The sequence below is a fragment of the Cyprinus carpio genome, chromosome A18 (assembly GCF_018340385.1).
Source record: "Cyprinus carpio isolate SPL01 chromosome A18, ASM1834038v1, whole genome shotgun sequence".
Lineage (NCBI taxonomy): Eukaryota > Metazoa > Chordata > Actinopteri > Cypriniformes > Cyprinidae > Cyprinus > Cyprinus carpio.
Window position 1 is genome coordinate 20,517,525 of NC_056589.1, and position 16,527 is coordinate 20,534,051.

Here is a 16,527-nt window from a genome sequence, read left to right on the forward strand (position 1 = left end):
TCATACACAGAGCTGCATATAGCCCAAGCACAATAAAATGCATTACATAGAAGTATCATACTGGTTATTTACCTTGTCTTCTAAATTAACATAACACTATAAATTACATATTCAACACTATAAATTAATCATAACACTGCTGAATGTAATCAAAAAAAAAACAACAACAAAAAAAATTACATATTCGCCTTTTAAAGCAACTGATTATGATTTTGAATGTTTTATGATTAATTTAGAAAAAATGCATAGAAAATTAGCTACAGTATATATGGATTATCAGTGTATGTATGTTTGTATATATACTATATACAGTATATATATATATATATATATATATGGTAAGTGGGTGTGTATGTGTGTGTGTGTGTGTGTGTGTGTGTGTGTGTGTGTGTGTGTGTGTGTGTGTGTGTAATGTATATATATATGTATTTGTGTATATATATATTTTACGTATCTTTAAGAAATTCCTTCTCAGCAGCAAGTATAAATTAAATTGATAAAAAATACAGTAACGACATTTATAATACAAAAGATTTTTATGTCAAATTAATGCTGTTCTTTTGAACTTTCTTTTCATCAAATAATACTGAAAAAATGTTTTGACAAAAATATTAGTAAGCACAACCGTTTTCAATAAAAATAAAAATGGTTCTTTAGGACCAAATCAGCTTATTTGAATGATTTTTTTTTTTTAATGATTTTGAAGACTGGATTTATGGCTGTTGAAATAAATTATATTTTACATTCTTTATTAATTATTTTGAGTTGTAATAATGTTTCACAATTTTAGCCATTTATTTCTGTAATTTTAAACAAATAAAAGCAACCTTGGTGAGCGTAAAATACTTTCAAAAAACATTTTTAAAAATCTCACCGACCCCACACTTTTGAACAGCAGTGTTTACAGGTTATGCAGTGATGTGCTCTAAGTAAAACATGATTTACAGTCAGACGGCTGCCGCCAACAGGGTCATCAGGACCCTGATATGAAGCTTACCAAACTAATACATAAAACATAAAATACTGATTTTATATTATTTTATTAGGTGAGAGGAATGAGACCACAGACTGATACCATAAAACTAGTACAGCTATGAAAGAAATCGGTTACCAGGGGCAACTATTTAGTTTAGCAGCCATTACACAAAAATATTTGAGTGCAGAATGACCAATCAAAATCATGTATTCAGGACACCTGAGTAGTAAAACTTAAACATATGCAGATGTGCATGTATTTAACTGTGCACGTGTGTTGCATTGATTTGGTCAAGCTCAACTCCCTCAATCTTCCTCTCTCCCTCTCTCTATTCACCTCTAGCAGCGCACCTTCCATCATCCCCCTCAAACATTGCCCGGCTCCTATGAGGTTCCGGCTGACTAGCTCCAGGTGGTCTATGATGTGCATGAGGGGCTGTCATCTGTTCCCATGCTCACGTACTTGCCACATGGGCTGCAGCAGAGAACGCCCACACCATTAACAAGCCATAAAAACCAAACCCAACCCTTTTTAAAACATCAGAACACTAAGGAATAACTGCTCTCACCAAAGCCACTCAACCCTAACATCGGCTCGGCGCACACAATAGAGACATCAGGGCCTGGATAACAGGGAGTGACATGCAATGTGAAGGAATGATGATTTCTTTTTGCTCTCATGACTACAGAATGGAGGGGGCTGGAATATGGCTATACACACACACACACACAACACACAGTGTGGCCCTAGGCTAGGACACTGGCTTGCTCGTGTTACAGGCTCTCAGTGAAGTGAACCCTCATCCACATTATCTACATCCACTTTGACTCCTAAAGCTTCTTGTGTGCTGCCTCATTAAGTCTGCGCTGACACAGAGAGAGACCGCGCCAGGTCTCCTTTAGTAGCCAGCCTCCATGCATATGTGTGTGTGTGAGTGTTTGTGTAAGTGTGCGGCTGTCTCTACAGCATGAGCTGGGCATCAGCTCCAGCAAAATAAAAAGCCTGCACTGCTCTTTGCCATCACTTTCTGTTAAAAAAAAATAAGCACAGGTCAACTTTATCACAAAGAGACAACAATCAATCCCACAATCCTTCACTCTGCACTAAAGAAATAATCTGACTTGTGTTACTGCTTGGTTACATGAAAACAGAATTTCAACAAATAACAGCTTTGATGTGACAAGACAAAGATTCAAATATGGAATAGCGCACCCACAGTTGAGACAAGAAGACTATTATGACATCACAGAGAACACCCTGGGGTCAAAACGGCAAGCATCTATGTGGCGTTGCCTTGACAACACATGTGCGACTCCCGCTCCAGGCTTTAGAATCACTGGGATGAATAACTAAGAATCAACGGTGACATTAGCGATACTCTCAGGAGAGCAGACTCATTCAGGTGTATGTGTGTTCATGCCCTTGGCCCAGCCCCATGCACAAATAACCACTATGACAATGTGTGTGGGAGCGTGTGTGTGTTTGTGTTGTAAACTGGCAGAGGGAATGGGGTATGGAAATCAAATGACATCATAATATAAGTAAGGTCACGCCCTTTTAAGCTCCTTTTGACACTATATTCTATATTATTATTTAAATCATATTATACTACTGAAATGACAGTCTCATGAACTGTATATTCCAAATTAAATTACTTTTAAATTCCAATTCAGTTTTTCTGTATTTAAAATAATGCAACAAAAAAGATGCAGAATTGCATTTTAAATTTTAATGTATAGAATAATTATATAAATTAGAAGAATTATAAAAATAAACAGAATTGAAATTCTTAGAAAAGTATTCAAAGAATGAATTTTATGAAGCTAGAAAAACTCTTTTAAAGTTGTGAAAAAATTTTGACAGCCTTGAAGTATGGATAGTTAGATAAAGACAGACAGACAGTTTCAAAATGCTTTATTTACTCTGACAAAGCTCCAAAAACATTTTGTTCCAAGCTCACTGAATACACCACAACCACCCACATTTATACTGAAACAACTGCTATTCTGTGTTAACAAGGAAGGTAGGATAGATAGTAGGATAGAAAGACTACTTTTATTCCGTAGTATAAACTAAACCAGCATAACGAGAAAATACTATTACTCCACTTGATATAAAACTAACAACAAAAGCAAGATGAGGGGAAAATCAACAACACATTATTGTTGTAATCCTGTCACAAAGTAATTCAGGCTTTGCAAAGACTGTTGTGGGGCTCCTGAGTAAAAGCCATTTCTCATTTCACATGCTGCAAAAACGGTCTGTTTAATTCTGAGGGTTAAAAAGAGCATGGAAAATGAGCATGAAAACTAAATTATGGGGACCTGAGGGAAAATAAATGAATGAAAAATGAAAAAAGTATGCCATGACCCCTTTATGTGACCAATCATGCACTGTTCTATACTATAGCCCCGGTCCTTCTACTCAAGCAGTGAGAGATGTATGTGTGCTTGAGGGGGGTCATTCATTAAGGTATTCTAGCTAAGAATGGAGAGAGATAAGGGGGAACAAACCTTGCAGCTGGGTGGGCTCTCCTGGGCCGTCCGACAGGCAGGGAGGGTGGAAAGAGAAGGCAGGGTGACAGTTAGTCAGCAGCTCTATGATCACATGAGGGTTAGATGGTGGAGGAGGGGTCAGACATGGGTGACCGTTTGGAGGAGACTGGGCTGCCATGGTTTTGCATGTCTTAAATTGTCAAAATACAGTAGAACTAGAAAAATAAGCATTGTTATGGTGTGAGTTCCTTCTAAAATGATACTTTTGTCATCATTTACTCACCCTCTTGTCATTCCAAATAAATAATATGAACAACTTTTTAAATGATGCCAAAATTTGATAAACTATTCCTTTCGCATTCATTATCCTAACACGCTTCCATTTGTTTGTCATATACAAAGTAACAAACTTTAAGGGATAGTTCACCCAACTCACCCTTGTGTCCAAACCTGTATAACTTTCTTTTATCTGCAGAATGTAAAATAATATTTTTAAGAATGTTGCAACTGTTTTTGACCATGTAATGAAAGGCAAATGGGTCTAAAACAACATTGGACCCCAATGACTTTCACTGTATAGAAAAAAAAACAACACTCCACAGTGAAGAATTTTAGCATGAGCTAGTGTATAACCCCCCCCCCCCCCCCCATCACCATCATACAGTGTACTCACCTTCATGTCATTCCCAACCTGTATGCATTTCTATCTTGTGCTGAAGACAGAGTATTAATATTTTGAAGAACGAAACAATTTCAGTTCCCACTGACTGTCATTGCATTTTTTGTCCATACAATGGAAGTCAATGGGACACAGAAACTGTTCAGTTACAGTACCAACATTCTTCAATATATCTACTTTTGTGTTCCACAGAAGAAAGGAATTCATATAGTACAGGTTTGGAACAACATGACAAAATGGACCTTTTGGGTGAACTATCCCTTTAACAACTTTGTATATGATGTACAAGAGCGTGTCCTCTAACGTTCAATCCTGAACATTTCACAGATCACAGCGGTGCAATACAAGAGACCCTGGAAAAGTGAAACGGAGAGAGAGAAAAAAGCAATACAGCTGAGACAAGTGAGGGAGAATCAGCGTTGGACGGAGGGGGGTGAAGAGGCTGACTACCAGCTAAATCCACTAATAAAGGCAGATGAAAGGGAGGTTAAACACAATATGCTAATTGAAATGTGTTGGCTGATTAAGGGCGATTGAGAGGAGAGTGGACGTGCTGTGAGTTCTGTACGCCGGTGATTAGTGCAGCATTAGTGTCTGCATGCTATTCCTTGCGACGTGCCCAAATGGACGGATGGAGATCGAGGTGTGTGTGTGGGGGGGGGGGGTTAGTGGATGGAGAGGTGAAATGAGTAAAGCCTCCTTCTGCTCGCCTCTCCTACTGTTCCTATACTCTCACCCAACATGAAAAGCAAGGAAAAACACGGAATACTTGTCAAACCCCAAGGACTGCATTGAGGCCTGAAAAACAAACCAGACTATGTGCGTCTAGCCTGCCTAGCAAAACACAAACATTATAAAACATCACAACTTATCACAAGGAGTGTCAAGAACATGTCAAGGTGGAAGTGTTGGATACTAGGCCGAGTTCCTCGCTGTACTGTTTGAGAGGCCTTGTGTTTTGTGTCTGCTTGTTTGTTACTCAAGCTTATTTTCCCCTCTCTTGTCTTGCTTATCTGTCAGTCTGTCTGTATTTTTATTACTATTATTTTCCGGTGCACAATCTTTTGTGTGTGAAGGTCTCTCAGGAGCACAGGGGATTTTTTTTCTGCAGGCTTTATTGTTTTCTGCTGCGCAGTTGTAGACCCACGGGTTGCCCCCTGCAGGTGTGAGAGTGTGTATGTACTTATATGTGTGTGTGTGATTTCTAGCATTCGCTCTCAAGAGTGTGCGCGTTTGCGTCGACTCTCCCCTGCCAACAGGGCGCCCCGCTGCGCAGAGGTGATCATCAAGGGGTGCTGTGCTAAATGAAGACTAAAATTAAAAGCAGTGCACTGAGATGCCTGTGACTACGTGGTCACATCCCCGTGAGGGTGGCCTGACAGTGGGACATGACATCTTTTTGCCCCCAAACGAACAGCCTGGCTCAGAGGGGTTCTGTTATATTAATATGAATATAAACTCACTGAGCTGAATCGAGCTCCCCTTCTCATTTTCATCTGCATCCCTGTCATTACAGGAACAAATCAAAATGCCGTCTTTTATGTGCTTGTATTGCCAAAGAGTAATTTAAAATCTTTTTTCTTTATTAGACAGAAGCTGTAGAGTGTGACAGTAACTTTTATGATGCACACCTGCATAATCATACATGCTAACTGCTGTATTCTGAGAGTGAAATAAAGGGATACTTCACCCAACAATGAAGATTCTGTCATTATTTACAAGGTATTTTATTTATTATTTTTGGCAAAGAGAATATAACATTTTTATTATAAGTGTGTGTGTGTGTGTGTGTGTGTGTGTGTGTGTGTGTGTGTGTGTGTGTGTGTGTGTGTGTGTGTGTGTGTGTATGTGATTTAAAAAACACAGAGTTAATTAAATTATACATTTTATTTTCAGCAATTTCTTTAATGTTATCTTTCTTTTTTTAATCTTTCTTTCAATTTTGACAAACCTTTAGCAATATTATTACATTTAAATGAATGTTCCCTTTATAAGTCTCTTTGCATCACACCACCAGTCACACAACTAAATGCCACAACACACCCCAATGGTCAGCTCTACTCTTTCCGTCCAGTCAGCCAGTGTCATGGCTGAGACAGGTCTTGGTGTGGGGCAGTGTAATGTGTAGCGCAGTGTCTGTCTCCTCACAGGGGAAATGAGAGGTTTTACACCGGCTCTCACCAGCTCTGTGCTTCTGGATGGGGTGTAAAAATATTACTGTTATGGACCTTTTTCACATTTCCGGGTTTCACAAGTCGTCAGAGTTGGGTAAACTTCTATAGCAGTGAATGGGAGACTACCACAAATATATTTTCTGCATTCCCATTTGCTCAAAAAGCAAGGGAAAAACTCAGTGACATGACTTTCAAAAAAGGAAAAAAATAAAAAATAGAGAGAGACATCAGTCAATAGAGAGAACGACCTCAAATTTACTGTCACTCCCATAAACGTTGTATTAGAAACACCCTCGCATTAGCATTAACTAGTTTTTGCAAAGGTACGCAAAGGTAATATAATACAAAGTATACTGTTATAATTGCACATACATTTTTTAAAAAGTAAAATACAAAAAACTTTATTTAAAGCCCTGTAGTGTGACAAATTAAATCACAGACATTTAATACAATCTGCCAATTAATATGAGATTATAAAAAACTGCATGTATAATAAATATACAAAAAAAAAGTTTTAGATGGCAACTACTCACGTTGTGTAAATAGATTAGTTTTACATATATCTGAATCACAGTGTGCAGTAAAAAGTCTCTATTTCAGAAAAGATCATTTATTTTCAGAATTTAAAAAAAAAATTGTCAAGTTCAAACAGACCAATGGGATGCGATCACTTTGCAGGTTGACAGAGTGTCGAGCCAATGAGAGAAGATCCTGAGCAGAAGCTGAACAGACGATCACTGCAACATGAAACTAATGATAATGCAGTATAAAAACCACACAGTAAATAAAAGTCTGCATGACCTGGTGCAGTCTGGAGCCGTCGGTTGTTTGATGAAATCAGGGCAGCGCTAATGAAATTCATTTTTCCCGTACACGCGGATTGCCGCCTACGTGCTAAGGAAAATCGTTACGCGGTCTCTCCGCACAGAGACAAACGTCTACATTAAATAATCACACGGCTTCAATCAACAGGCAGGGAAAAATAAACCCACATTCCTCCAGGCTCACCGCCTCCTGGAGAACAGAGCTCTGATCACATTCGCCTGCCTCACCAGTCAGATTAATTAAAACACTAGGCTTTTTCCACCCCTCCCATCTCAGTGTAATCAAGCTCTTTTGCAGCAAACCGCAACAGCCCAAAATCTTTATTGATTCCCTCACTTATGCTCAATGCCGGTTACATGCAAATGCAGGCAGTGAAGATTTGAAATGACACCAACATAATCTAAACCTAAATTAAAGATCAAGTCATAAAACCTCAAGGTGCCCTAACCACCTGAAGCATGCCTTAGGAAGCCTTCAGGTGTGTAAAACGAATGTTAAAGGTGTGTGTGGGATTTTTTTTTTTTTTAATTTGTGAGAGGAAAGTCTCTTGTGATTGGTGAAGGTTCCTCTTGGGCTGCTGGCGGAGCAAAGTGACGATAATGAAAAATACACAGGCAGTGTGCATACGCAAGAGAAAAGAGGACAGGAGAGGAACAGAGGGGAGCAGATGTTGCAAGTTTGAGGAGGTAAACTGATTGAGATGAGGTGTCACCTCAGCCTACTGGTGACTGTTAGAGTGAGAGGAAGGGAAAGTGGGGGGGGGGGGCTAGGTGAGGTATGATCACACCTCAGCAAAAAGGTAGGACGACTGAAACAGGGAACCATGTGCCTGTGTATCCACAAGCAGGCTTTTCACAAAAAAAAAGCTGGAGGATGACAGAATGTGTCTGTCTGTGTGTGCAATCTCTTATCAGATGTGTCAATCATATATAAGAGCAGGTATGTGGGTTGGAATGAACAGGGACTTCCACACATCAACTACATTCACATCTTCAACATATATGCAACGACCACACTCACAGCTGCTTTTGGCAGAGATGCACGCATGAATATGCATAGAGTAAGCACTGATGAAACACAGGAGGCGTAGAGATCAAATTTGTGCGATTTCCACAGTTGCCAAAGTGTGAGCAAAAAGCACAAAGCTAAATTGTTCTATTTAACACTGCAGGAGAAGAACATGTAGCCTACTAAATACTCACTCGGTAAGCTCAAGTCCAATAATCAGCAAAAATTAAATACATGTATGTCACAGTGAAACTACACTGAGTCCATTTGCTGTCAAAATGTAGCTATTTCAGTAATTGTTTGATATTGACATGAAAAATCAGAAAGCACACCTAATATAAATGAGGCTGTCTAAAAAAATGACTGATTCCTAAATTTCTGCATACAATTATTATAAGAAAGGACCATTCTTGATTTAACATGAATTATAGTAAATTTCATTTCTTGAATTGCTTGAAAGTAAGATATTTAAGAGTAAGGTATTTTTATAAATGCATTTGATCATAAATAACATGCCTTAGCTGATTTCATCTTAACTGTTCTGGAAAATGAAAAAGGGCTTTCAAAATCTGACCAGCACGTATGAGGCTGGTTGTGGTTGTCAGTCTACTTACAGCCAAATCGACATACAGCCAAATAAAAATAAAGTCTCATTACTATTATCGTTGGTCACTCCAAATGTTTTACAAGTGACCACGGAGCTAATATAAGTATCCCTGTTGTATATGTTTTTTATTAATATTATTATTTTGGTTAAAAAACACTGTGCATGCTTGCAAATTCCAGCATAAGAGGCGAGCTAAAATATCAGAGTCTTATAATAGCCTCACTAGTCATATATCAAAGCTGACAGATAGTGTAGCTATTTAATGATTGCTTCGAAATCTCAAAAAGAAAGAGGAAGACAGGGTGCAAAAGCGCTATAACTAGAACTCCTTTGTGATCTCGCTTCAATTTTCTGGTGCCTAACGCAAAGTCTGATAAAGGTTAATACACGACTCCCTTTTCATTATTCAAAGACGTCATCAATCTTTGAAGAAGGGTGGAAAAAAGCGCTATAACAACGGCACTTAAAATAATCTGCCTCAATTCCATAATTAATCTCCTCCAGCTTTTCTGACAATTATGATGTTAATTAACCCAAAATTCCCTTCATGGCGATGGGGAGAGACATAAGATCTGACTTGCCGTCTCACACGCAGCCTTTATCTCTAGCATTAGCATCTTCAGAGAGGAAAAGAGAGAGAGGATGGAGGGATGAAAGGAGAGAGCACTCAGCATGGCCCAAATTGGATTGTGTTGGTCTGAGATTGGGCAGGTTGGATGCAGTTAGGTTGTGATTGAATGGTGAAGGGTCAGGTGTGATGGGAAAGAGGGATGGGAGAGAGATAGAAATAGGGTGGGAGGTTAAAGTCAGGGCGGTTAATATGGGAATAATTGGGTGCTAAGCACTTCCATGCTCATTATATGAAGGAGAAAATGAACACGGAACCAAAGGGCCCTTGAATTAAACTCAAAATTCCTCCCACCTAAAATAAGGACAAACAAAAAGAAAAGTGTAGATTGTGAACACACACACACAAGTTATGTGGTTAGGCACAATGGCCTTTCTAAAGACAGATGCAGCATGCTCACTAGGACTCTTAAGAATATATCAGGCGGCTCCACTCTAGTATCGGCTGTCAGGACTGGAGAAGGCCGGGAAGTTGCTGAGGCTCAGAGCATTGCGCCGTTTGTTCTGTGAAATTACTCACAGGCCCAGCTCGTTAATCTACACTACAGTGTGCTGCAGCAGCAATTATTACTTAAAGAATAACAACACCAAGGGAGGAGGCATATAAAACAACTACACAGGAACTGTTCAGTTAAGCTCATATACTGCACCCAGGGCCACTAGCCAAAGAAACAAGAAACATGGGAAGGAAAACATCATCCACCAGGAGCCAATCATTAAAAAGTCCCACCCAGCACTCTATGGCATGTTAGCATTTGAGGAAACACATTCGAAACATTCCTATAACATAATTAGATAAGCCATAGAGCCCTTTATTAGTCCACCTAACATAATTAGAATTCCTACATTGGTAAATAACACCCCCTCCATGTACACATGTAGTTACTCTATTCGTAAAATATCTGCAACAAAGAGCAAAATGCGTGTAATTGTCCACGACAGGCTACAGGAATGAAATGAAGGGGAATAAAAGAACCTAATTGTTTGTTGGCCTTTGCTGAAGGAGCGAGACCTGCAGTCCTGGTTTTGGCTGCATGGTGAAGAGTTAACAGAGCAATCAGACCTGCAGCCGAGGCCTCAGCTGCGTAGTCAAGTGTTAAACAATGGAACAGCTGTTGAGAGCGATGTCTGCACTTCCAGAAATAGAGCTGTTCATTTCACCTGTCTGTCTCACACCTGTGTGCAGGGAGTGAGAGAGTGCTGGGGCAAGACTAAGGCAGCAAATAAGGGTAGGAAAGCAGGAGGAGCAACTGGCAAGCAGCCAAACACACACACACGTAAATACACATTTACACACGCGCACTACCAAAGGAAACTATGGGGTCGACTTACCGATCATATGATTGGCAACATGGATCTGGATCTCTCGTTCTGTCTCAAAGGTCATTTGGCATTTGATGCACTGATACGTCTTCTTCTACAAGGAAAGAAACAGGGTTGGAATTCACATTGAACAGGCTTTCTAAAAGTTTCCACACACTCACATACAACAGACCTATTCTATGCTGCAATGAGAGGGGAAAAGGCAGAGATTCTCCTATCTGTTACACTGAGATGAGACAAAAGCACAGGTAAAGATTGAGCATCCCTGGAAGTTCACTGTCAATATCTAGTGAAGCGAACAGGCTGTACAATAGCCCAGCAGGATGAGGCTGCTGAACCCTCTGGGGCCAGTAGTAATGTAGCCATGAATTCACACATCTCTCTTTGACTCAGAACACTTTGGGAACACAGGGAACTTATACACTAAAAATACTGCCAGAAAATGGTTGCTGGCAATGCCTCCCCTTTTCAAAAGAAATTGCATAAAATTCTTCTTTGAACCATCACAAGAAAAGAGATAATAGGAAAAGAAACACGAAAAGAGAAAAGGTAGAGAAAGAACACAAATTTGAGAACTAGAGGAAAATCTCAAATGACCTAAAAAATACCCTAAGCAAATACAAAACCATTTTGATAGAACATTTCTGTCAAACGGCCCAGTGCTTGTTGACAATGGCTAAGAGTCATCTTTGATCTTCTGTTTTCAAATGGAACTATCAAATACATTTTAATACCCTTTCAGACAAAAGAACATATAATTAAGACAGTAATATCAGGTTATCAGAAAGGTGCGGCTTTGACACTTACTTTAGGGACAGGTGAAGCATCGGTAACTTTCTTAGCTCCACTGGTCTCAGGGCTCATCTCGGGATGGTCCACCTGAACATGGCTTTCCAGGTCTTCCAGGGTCTCAAATTTAACAGCACACTCTGGGCAGCGCAGTCCAGTGGTGCCCTTCTCCCCAGCCTCTTGTGGGGTGACAACAACAGTTGGGGACTGGCCATTTGTACCCCGACTCATGCAGCCAGCACAAAGACCATAAGGCAGGCCATTCACATCTATCTTGACCAGTTCTTGCTTATTCTTGAAGTCTTTGAGACATAGTGCACATTTATAGAGTTTGTGGGCCTGCAGCTGGCCATTGGGAGATGATGAGGCTGATCCTCCTCCTCCACCACTGACCCCAGAAGACGAGAGCTTCTGCATGTGAAAAGTTCCATGGATCTTCAGTTCGAGTGTTGAGGTGACAGTTTGCATGCAAACTACACAGCGGAAGCCTGTGAGGGAGTTCCTCAGATCAGGGTGCATCTGGCAGTGTTCTATAAACTCTTCCTCACTCTGCAGGGGCATCTTACAGATACGGCAGGGGCCTGTGTCCAGGCTTTTGCTGTGGGTGACCTTGTGCTCAGTAAGAGTAAGCAGTGAAGGGAAGCGTTCACCACAGATGGGACACATGTAGTGTTTTGCTGGGCCACGATGCGTCTGGGCATGTTCCCTCAAGCCGTTCTCAGAAAAGAAGGTCCGTGAGCAAACATTGCACTTGTGGTTACCCTTGATGAAGTCAGCCTTCTTTTTTCTTGAGCCTGCATCGTCCTCACCAGGCCTGATATTGTGGTCTCGAAGGCGGTGATTCTGAAGCAGAGACTCCATGGTGTAGGCCGCACCACAGATGTCACAGGCATACATTGGCTCTGAGGCATCAAGCTCCTCTTCACCACCGCTAGCTTCATGGCTGTTCGCTGTTTCCTGATTTCCTCCTTTTAATAGCATGTTCTGCAAATCTGCTTGCTCAGCAGCTGCAGTTGATCCTGCTGTAGAACGCTTAGAGCTTTGAGTCACCCCATTGGGAGTTCCATTTTGGCTTCCTCCATTTCCATTGCCATTTCCTCCATCAAAAATGCAGTGCTTCTCTCTGAGATGTCTTTCCAAAAGGACAATGGCGTGGAAGGCCTTCCCACAGAGCCGACAGTTATACTTTTTACTGTGAGTAGTGATGTGACACTGGAGCTCTACTTCTGTGCAAAAGGTCTCCCCACAGAATATGCATTTGCGTGCTTTTCCGGTTGCCCCGGTACTGGTAGGGTGACCCAAATGACTGTGCTTCACATGTAACTGCAGGTCACTTTCTTTGCGGAAGTCCCAAGCACAGGCCGTACAGCGATACATTTTCTTCTCATTGCTGTGCTTGACGGCCAGGTGGACTTGTATGGACACCTTCGAATCAAAGACTTCCTGACACAGTGTGCAGTGGTACAGCACAAAGGTATGCATGTCTAGCAAGTGCTTTTGCAGATCATCTACAGAAGAGAACTGTTTGTCACAGCTCTCGCAGACGTACTGGGTGGAAGTGGTGGTGTAGTGAATGGTCAAGTGCTGAAGCAGTGCTTCTTGAGAATCAAAATCCTCTTTGTTGCACTGTGGGCAAGACTGTCTCCTCAGTAGCAGTTCCAGGTGGGACTTGAGATGGGCTTGGAAGCCCTCAAAGCTGGTGAATCGAAGGTCACACTGATTACAAGGATAGTCTCCATTAGCAACTGCTGGAGTGCTGTCACCAGTTACCCTATGGCGTTTAGGGGAGGATATCTCCACGTCAGATGAGGCTGGGCTCAAGTCTGCCACTTTGACTTTGCGCTTGTTGTTGGCGAGTGGGATGTTCTTGTGATTCTCCTTAATGTGTTTAGTGAGTTTGAGGAGGGAACCAAAGATGGGAGAGTTGGTGCAGTAAGGACAAGAATACACTTCCATGAAGGACTGCGAGGGCTGCAAGACTGGGGACTCCATCTTGGTCACACCTCCCCCACTGCTGCAATGGGTCTGTTGGATGTGCTCGGTGAGTGAGGACTCTGTAAGGAAACCCATGGAGCACTGGTTGCAGAAGAAAGCATGGTTGCCCTCCAAAGTGGTGGATCCAGCAACAACACCACCACCAGATAAGCAGTGAGAAACACGAATGTGCTCTTGCAAGCTGTTGATGTCTGCAAACATGTCAGGACAGTAGTTGCAATGAAAGGCCGAAACGTTACTGAACTGCAGAAGGGGAAAGTTTGACACAGAGCTCCCACTGGATCTATGTGCTTTGCGCACATGCTCGTTAAGGTTATAGAGAGTAGGAAGGGTTTCCAGACATAACTGGCAAGTGTGGCTCTGCTGAGGTTTATCTGCATGGATAGTCTTCAGATGAATCTCCAGGACAGCCAAGCTGTTGAAATCTCTCTTGGAGCAATATGGACAACTGTAGGTTACTTTGCCTGACCAGCTTCCATCGTCATGATCAGAAGAAGGTGCAAGCTTTCGTCTGCTCTGTCCAGGCTTAAGGGTGGAGTCTGGGGTCGATCCTCTCTCCAGGGAGGCACTGGAATCAGGGGTAGCACTGCTCATTGATGCCACACTTCCCAAGACTGGATCAGGACTGGCACTGTGGTTGCTGGAGTCTGGCTGCCGGTGGCTGTCAAGATGGCAATAGACATCCTCTACAGATGGGAACTGCTCAGCACACACGGGGCACTTGTGTTTCTTGTTGGCATGCGTTCTATCAATATGTGTGAGTAGAGTGCCTTCATCGCTGAAGATTTCAGGGCAGTGGATGCACTGAAGCTCTGCGCGGTCTGAGAGCTGGGGATGCTGCGTCAGCACGTGTTTCTCAAGTTCATCTGTCTGACTGAATGTCTCCTCGCAGTAATCACACATGTATAGATCCTGATCCTGGTCAGCTACATCACTACTAGATCCATCACGCTTACCCTGGTCTTTCTTTGCCAGATGTTCCTTGTTCTTCCGATGAGCTTGCATGTGGCTCTGGAGAGAGGAGGTGGAAGAGAAGCCCCGCTTGCAAATGCTGCACTTGAATGGTTTGCTGGAACTGTGTGTCTTGAGGTGGATCTTGAGATGATCACTGCGAGAAAATGCTGCCTCGCACTCCTGGCAACTGTATTTCTTGTCACCAGTGTGCAGCTTGACGTGACGATCACGGCTGCGCTTGTGTTTGAACAAACGACTGCAGAAGGTGCATTTGAAGGGCAGCTTGTCACTGTGGATCTGCTCGTGGCGCTTCAGGTAGCTGAGGCGACTGAAGGACTTGTCGCAGAACTGGCAGGGATAAGGCAGGCCAGAGCCCCCTCTTCCTCCCCTGTGCCCATGCCCATATCGCAGCAGCCATCCCCTAGCATCTGTGAAGGCGATGCCACGTCTTTGCTAGAGGGAGAGGACGCCACCCAGGAGAACCCCGGGTCATCATCACCATCTGCAATGCAAAACACAGACAGAATTAAAATGTTAAAGAGGCAGAGAAAATATCAAAATAGAAGCAAAGAATTAAAGACAGCAAACCCCAAAGGAGTAGAGAAATAAGGACAAAGATCTATTTTTTTATCCTCTTATCCTCCCTCAGCAAACAAGCTCATGCCTATATCCCCCAGATTTGGATCTGCTTTATTATATTTTCATTATGGTCACCAGATTGAAAAGCTTCTAAAATGTGATTAGAGCACATTCAAGAAAGGAAAGCCCTCTTACTGGACAATGCAAACAAAATCATAGCACTGCATTATTTATGTTTTTTCGTTGTTTGTGCAAACACACAGCCAGTCTAGATTAATGCAGGCATACATTATACAAAGATATACAAAGCGGGTTGCTCTTAATTCTGTCCTGCTTTGTGCAATCTGATGGGGCCTGACACAGTCCACACGTCATCTATTTAGCATCTCAACTAGCAGACTCTGAAGAAAAGCAAGGGAGAGAACTCATGACTTATTGAGCAGGGATGCTGCAAGCACAAAGTCCCACTGCAGCTCAGACAAACACAGAATTTTCTATCAGTGCACTGTTTGTTTGCTTTATTTTCTCTAAGTTGTATGTTCACTTTTAATGCGTTGAAAAAGCCTCTGGTTTAACAGATCCCAAAAAATTGTATGTTTACAGAGGATAACGGTCCACATACCCTAAAAGCTCCATCCGCACTCACAAGCCAAATGTAACAATGGCCTCCTGTGCTCAGTATTCTAATTAGAAATGAAAAACACACTGAAACAAGAGTCACAATCTACGGCCTAATGCAATGGGAAAGGGGAAAAGGAAAAAAGAACAAAGAAAGTGCATAACCTCAGCGTGTATTGTATAAACTAATAACTTCAACTCCATATGGCAGTTGTAGGATTTTACTTCCGCCCACTATTCTCCCATTACACAAAGGTGAGCACAGCAGAATTTGTAGAAAATAAATTCAAGTGATGAATTGATCCACTTTAAAATGTAGGTACTGTGCAGAACAAATAAATCTCCATGGGGGTTTGTGGGTAGAAATTTGTAAAACCATGAATTATGAATTTAGCTATAAGTGAGAAATGAATTCAGAGCTGAAGTAAAGAAAAAGTAAAACATAGAGATACAGTAAAGGTGTAAAATACGAGAAGGAGGTGTGACATTAAGAAAATACTTAAAGTCATTCTATCAAATGGGAGCCATTTCCAGGTTAAGATAATTTTTGTAAGATACAGTTTTACAATTTAAGTATTTCATAAATTAAGTTGTGGAATCTCAAGGTAAATTAATAAATGTAGTATATGTTGGCTTTTTTTTTTTTTTTAAGGCATTTAGATTTTTTTTACTTTTGAAAAGTTCATGTCTTAAAAGGATGATAATGCCATAAGATGTTTTTTGGTTCATGCCATTTTTAATACACAACAAAAGATAATCAGGTTGTCTTAATATATCAAATAAAAAAGAGAGAAAATAAAAAAAAGAAAGTAATCATGTTTGTGCCCATGTGTACCCTCTTCCGTACCCCTTTTATTTTCTGTTTTAGTCTCTCTCAC

The 16,527-nt window shown here is 41.3% G+C and overlaps 1 protein-coding gene across 1 annotated transcript in view; it reads right to left on the minus strand.

Moving 5' to 3' along the window:
- Window positions 1-14,941, minus strand: part of LOC109072725 (zinc finger protein 423) — an 81,022-nt gene extending 66,081 nt beyond the window's left edge. The window contains 3 exon segments of the mRNA XM_042775345.1: window positions 10,724-10,808; window positions 11,522-14,830; window positions 14,833-14,941. Coding sequence (XP_042631279.1) covers window positions 10,724-10,808; window positions 11,522-14,830; window positions 14,833-14,880 — 3,442 coding nt within the window. The 5' untranslated portion in view covers window positions 14,881-14,941.
- Between the last annotated feature and the right edge of the window lie 1,586 nt (window positions 14,942-16,527).